The following is a 5046-nucleotide window of genomic DNA, read 5'->3' on the forward strand; positions in this document are numbered from 1 at the left end:
AGCATGTCAAATCATGGAAAACATGCCCTGGGCCAAACAGACGCAGTATCAACATTCTGTTTGTCTTCGGCAGCCGCTGCTCACTCACGGCTCCACACATCAGACTGTAACTCCCCTCACTCACTGGTACGCGCCCTCCCAGTGAAGGGACTGCACTGGGTTTATAGGGGGACTGGTGAACGGGGAGGAAATAACAAGCTTGTGCTCTTTATCGGGTGTTTTTGCACGCTTTTCAAAGCACCTCATGGCTCTTTGTTTAAGCTCAGACTGAGTGAGCGTGGACTTTATCTGTGGTTATTAAACCACTTGTTTCAGCTCTATTCTCTCTGGTAACATCATTGTTGGTCAGTGAATTCATGTGTTTTGGGCTCTTATCTGTGTTTATTATCTGTGTCTTTTTTATTTCAGATGTGAGTGGGTACATTTGCTCCACATGGGAGGTACTGTTTTTAAGCTTCCCGTGGGAAGAATTCACTGATACGAGTCTATCAAGTCTTGTTAAATACTCTGGTCTCTCTGGCAACTATTCCCTTTTTGGAGCTCATCCTGTGATTTGACTTTTTCAACTCACATAATAATAGTCCTGCTCTGCTTTCTCTTTCCTCCCAAAATTTCTCCCAAAACAGTTGCTTCTGATCTGTAGTTTTAGCTCATAAAGCTGATTAATTACCTGACTTATCACCAGGCTATCTTTTAGTTTGAGCAGTTCCACGGTCTGATTTTGGCTGCTGTGATATAAAACTGAACTTCTCTGCAGAAGTCTGAACCTTCAGCCAACTTCTATATTATTATTTTTTCTTCTGACTTTATTTTCATAGAATTACACAAAGAAACGCTGTCATTCTCTCTTTTAGTCAACATTGAGGACACGGTCGGACGGGCCTTGTTTAGGTTCAGTGTGAGCTGCACGTGGTGGCCGGTCAATTGATCCGTACATTGTGTGGATAATAATCACAGATTAAGACATGTAAACAAGATGAATACAAATACACAGGTCTGTCAAGTTTTACAGCTGATGTACTTCTCTTAAATCTGCAAGTCATTATCCTAGAAAACAACTTGTATTTATGCTGGGCATTGGGCTGGTGTTAGTGTTTGTAGTGGAGTGAATGCATGCGGCCCTCATAAGTATAGACAAACAGTAACACTCCCGCATAGAGGAAGTGTTGTGCTGCAGTAGTTGTCCCGCCCCCTGAGCTTCTGGGTGAGGGTTCAGTTTGTTTTTCAGGCAACAGAAGCAGACTTGCTCCACTTTTGCAGAGTCACCACAGGGCGTAAGTAGAGCTGCTAAACTGTCAATTATACTGAATATCATAATGTATACAATGATCATTTATACATTTTTGTCTCCTTCAAAGTTGTTTTGTCACTTGATCCTTAAACCGATTCGGTGCATATTGGATTTTACTGACAGTATTGTGTTCTCCACTTTAGAGGTGTGAGGCAGAACTACACTGATCACATTTCTAGAATATTTTTAATACTGAACTTTAGTCCAAGTTTTAAGACTTTTTGGCAGCAGGAGTTCTGTTTTCCATGTTGTTTCTTATCTTTGCCGAAACAGAATTTAAAAGGAATCCTGTCTCTTTCTCTCTATGGTTCAGTTGTAAACCAGCAGATATGTTACCGATGATGGAAGATGAGGTATTTATGGCTTTCACCACCTATGCAGCTATTGTCATTCTGAAGATGTTGCTGATGGCACCTATGACAGCGTTCTTCCGCTTCTCCAGGGGGGTAGGTCATGTGTTTCACATTCGTTCTCATGAGAGGTGATAGGTACCTTTCTCCAAAGGTCATGTACGAAGCCGAAGGCACAACCCAGGTTGTAAAAGAGAAAAGCATCAACTTAATAAGGAATCTCCTCATACTTGTCAACATTATAATATGGAACTTTTCAAGCTAACTTCTGCTCAGGGTGAACACTCATTTAGGCTTTCTCTCATTCAGGCTTTCGCGAATGAGGAAGACGTGGCCTTAAAGCCTTCAGAGGAGAGGAAGAAGCTGCTCAGAAGCCACCCGGATGTAGAGCGAGTTCGAAGGTGAGATGATTGATCCCTTACACAAGAAGTTATGATTCACACACTGGTGTTTTATCAGGAAATAGAATCCACAAAACAGATAAATACAGGCTCACCGAGATCCTGGTTCACTTAATCACAGCAAGCTATATCATAAGGTAATATAATAAAAGGACAAGAATAGTAAATATTACAGACTAATAATACAAATCCTACGGTTATGAGTGCGACACCGTGCCTCTCACCCAGCGCATGCTCGGCTCCAGAACCCCTGAAACAAATACTGGATATGCAGGTCTAGAAAACTGCAGTACCTCAAACACTTTGCACTCATGAAATAAACTCACAGAACACTGATAGGGTGAAGATAAGAAAAGATACAGTTAATTATTATACTGCTCCAAGGACAAGGGACCCACATATAATTAGCTCTCTGTGCTGCATGCGAGATGGTCAATTATCCAAACCAGGGGTCTCAATGTGTTTCAGGCCAAGGACCCCCAAAGAGATGGAGCAGGGACCCCCGACTATATATATTGTATAAGATTGTCTTTTATATTAAATGGGCATAGTACCATGTATAAACATACCTCTTTATTGTGCATTCAACACTAAGCTATTCAAATAAGACACAGGTTCATATATTCATGTTGTTATGTTAAACATGTGCAAGGTACAGTGAGTAGGGAGGCCGTGCCACTGCCATTTATAAACACACCTTGTCAACTGATACCAATGTCAATATCAACATTGTCTGTCAATTGCATGATAATCATCATACAAGCTATTCAAACTGATGTTTCTATTTTAAACATACGGTAAATGTGGAAACGAGAATGAGTGATGGCCTGTTAGTGCCACTGCCATGCATAAACATTCCTGTTATCTTTCATACAATACTGAACTATTACAATAATGGACACATTCATGTTTTTTGATCGAGATACAAAACGATCCATTTTCACTGATAACAATGTCCAAACACTCATAATAATATACTGGCCTCAGTAGTTGGCTGTTGTGGAATGGAGCTGCACTGTTTTAGCAGGAATATCTTGCACAAATGATTGCACAAAGATTCGTGGGTGAAGTAAATGTTGTTTTTCAACAATAAAAAAAACGGTATCTTCTTTTCAAATAATATTGCAGCATGCGTCCTTGTGTCTGGGATCTTAGTCAGCTGCGGACGAAATAGGCTCTCGGTCAATCACGGGAACCTGACAGAGCCAGCATGTAACTTGCGGCCTCGTGATTGGCACAGCAGCGATAGGGGCGGGGCCTCCTCTTTGTGTGCAGGAGGCTTGGCGGGACAGGTCCAGGCTAGTCTCGTGCTGTGAGTGAACTGGTGCCCAGCTTGAGAGAGCTCCTGTGTGTCGCTGAATGTGTGCATCTCTGACTGAAAGATAACGTCTTCATTCGCTACAATATGTTGGATTCATGTTAATGTGTATTTAAAGACATTTAAATGTGTGGAAAAAGAGAAGAAAAAAATAATAATTGTCGAATCAACCACAAATTTCACGACCCCCCTGTTGAAGACCTCTGATCCAAACAATGATGGATACTGATTGATAGACGTTCCCTGTGTCCGTTCTCTAGATGTCACCAGAACGACCTGGAGAACATCGTTCCCTTCGTGCTGGTCGGCCTGCTCTACGCTCTGACTGGACCTGAGCTCTCAGCCGCTCTGCTTCACTTCCGCGTCTTTGCCGGCAGTCGGATCTTCCACACCATCGCCTACATCGGCGCTCTTCCTCAGCCCAGCAGGGCACTGTCCTGGGTGATTGGCCTTCTTGTCACCGTCTCCATGTCTTACAGGGTGCTCAGCAAAGTTCTAGTCCTTTAGAGACGATGGTCCAGCAGCTTCTTCACAAGCTCACATTCCTACATGAAGCCTGTTTTTACTTCACTCTTGCTGCAGCTATCTATGAGCTTAATTATTAAACATAATTTTCACTTCATCTTTGCATTCCCTCGAACTATTGTCTCGGATGAAAATGTGTTTTTAATAAACTTTTCCACTAGCTTCATGTCTGTGTAATAACTTCTCAAGGTGATAAAACTCAAATGCAACTATGAATTATTTAAAGTACAGGCGTTAAATCTGGCAGTGGCAAAGAAGGTCATTCATATCAAATGTTTTAAAAGTAAGATCCACTCAGTTCCTTAAAACACAACAGCCTGTCTTATGCAATATTCAGATGTTAATGTGACTTTGAATGTAGCCAGCAAACATAAGAATTATTTCAATATATTCACTTTGAAGCGGTTGAAAGGTGCGGGTACCAGTGTATAATATATCTCAGGCTGTCATTGACACCTAACAGGAAGTGTTATTTCAGGTCAGGTCCCACAGATTAGACAACCTCAGGATACATTCCACACATTCTGATCTTTGGTCTAGTTTTTGCTTTTCACGATGACTGTGCAAAAAACCAAAGGGGAGATGCACATGCTGCACACTATGGTAGATGGTCTGTACTTGTATATTCCTTTTCTGGTCTTTTGACCACTCAAAGTGCTTTAACACTACATGTCATCAGTCACCCATTCAAACCCTGAATGTAATGTAAACCGTGTAATGCTCTGTGAGTAAGAAGGATCATTTTAAAGTGGCATCTACACGCCACAGGGAGCCAGTGAAGAGATCTGAGCATGTGGCTCGTCATTCTGGATTAACCGCAGACTGTCAAGAGCAGACAGACTGAGTGAGGACATACGTGTTTCAGTGGGCAGTGCAAGAAATGATAAAGATAAAAAGCGACAAAGACCACATAGGGAAGAGGTTGGGTTGTCCTGTGTGAAACCAAAAGTAATTTATAAATGATTATTACATTTGTAGGGGAACACACAAAAACTATCAAATAACTTTTAATTAGGCAACAACGTCAACGTTGACTTCTCGTTTCACAAACGAACAGCGGTCTCCTGGCTGACACCTAACTCCTACACTAATTCCCATCACCATGAAACTCCCCCAGCTCATTACTAATATTACAACTTTTTAAGCTTTTTTCCAGCTATG

General features: G+C 41.7%; 1 protein-coding gene across 2 annotated transcripts; it reads left to right on the plus strand.

Annotated features, from left to right (window-relative positions):
* The first annotated feature begins 981 nt into the window (after positions 1-981).
* Positions 982-4046, plus strand: mgst1.2 (microsomal glutathione S-transferase 1.2). 2 transcript variants are annotated; one of them, XM_079294792.1, is made up of 4 exons: positions 982-1274; positions 1605-1737; positions 1951-2042; positions 3621-4046. In XM_079294792.1, exons 2-4 carry the CDS (start codon positions 1621-1623, stop codon positions 3865-3867), a joined length of 456 nt encoding a protein of 151 aa, XP_079150918.1. In that variant the 5' UTR covers positions 982-1274; positions 1605-1620; the 3' UTR covers positions 3868-4046. The 2 variants fall into 2 exon arrangements, with proteins under 2 accessions (XP_079150918.1, XP_079150919.1); XM_079294793.1 differs by lacking the exons at positions 982-1274; positions 1605-1737 and adding an exon at positions 1783-1825 and having other exon boundaries at positions 1918-2042.
* The last annotated feature ends 1000 nt before the right edge of the window (positions 4047-5046 follow it).

The sequence above is a fragment of the Melanostigma gelatinosum genome (genome assembly GCF_949748355.1).
Source record: "Melanostigma gelatinosum genome assembly, chromosome: 22".
Lineage (NCBI taxonomy): Eukaryota > Metazoa > Chordata > Actinopteri > Perciformes > Zoarcidae > Melanostigma > Melanostigma gelatinosum.

Coding starts and splice junctions, on each gene's coding strand:
- mgst1.2 (XM_079294792.1), top strand. CDS start 1,621: ATGTTACCGATGATGGAAGATGAGGTATTTATGGCTTTCACCACCTAT. Junction 1,738..1,950: donor TCTTCCGCTTCTCCAGGGGG/GTAGGTCATGTG, acceptor TCTCTCATTCAG/GCTTTCGCGAATGAGGAAGA. Junction 2,043..3,620: donor GATGTAGAGCGAGTTCGAAG/GTGAGATGATTG, acceptor TCCGTTCTCTAG/ATGTCACCAGAACGACCTGG.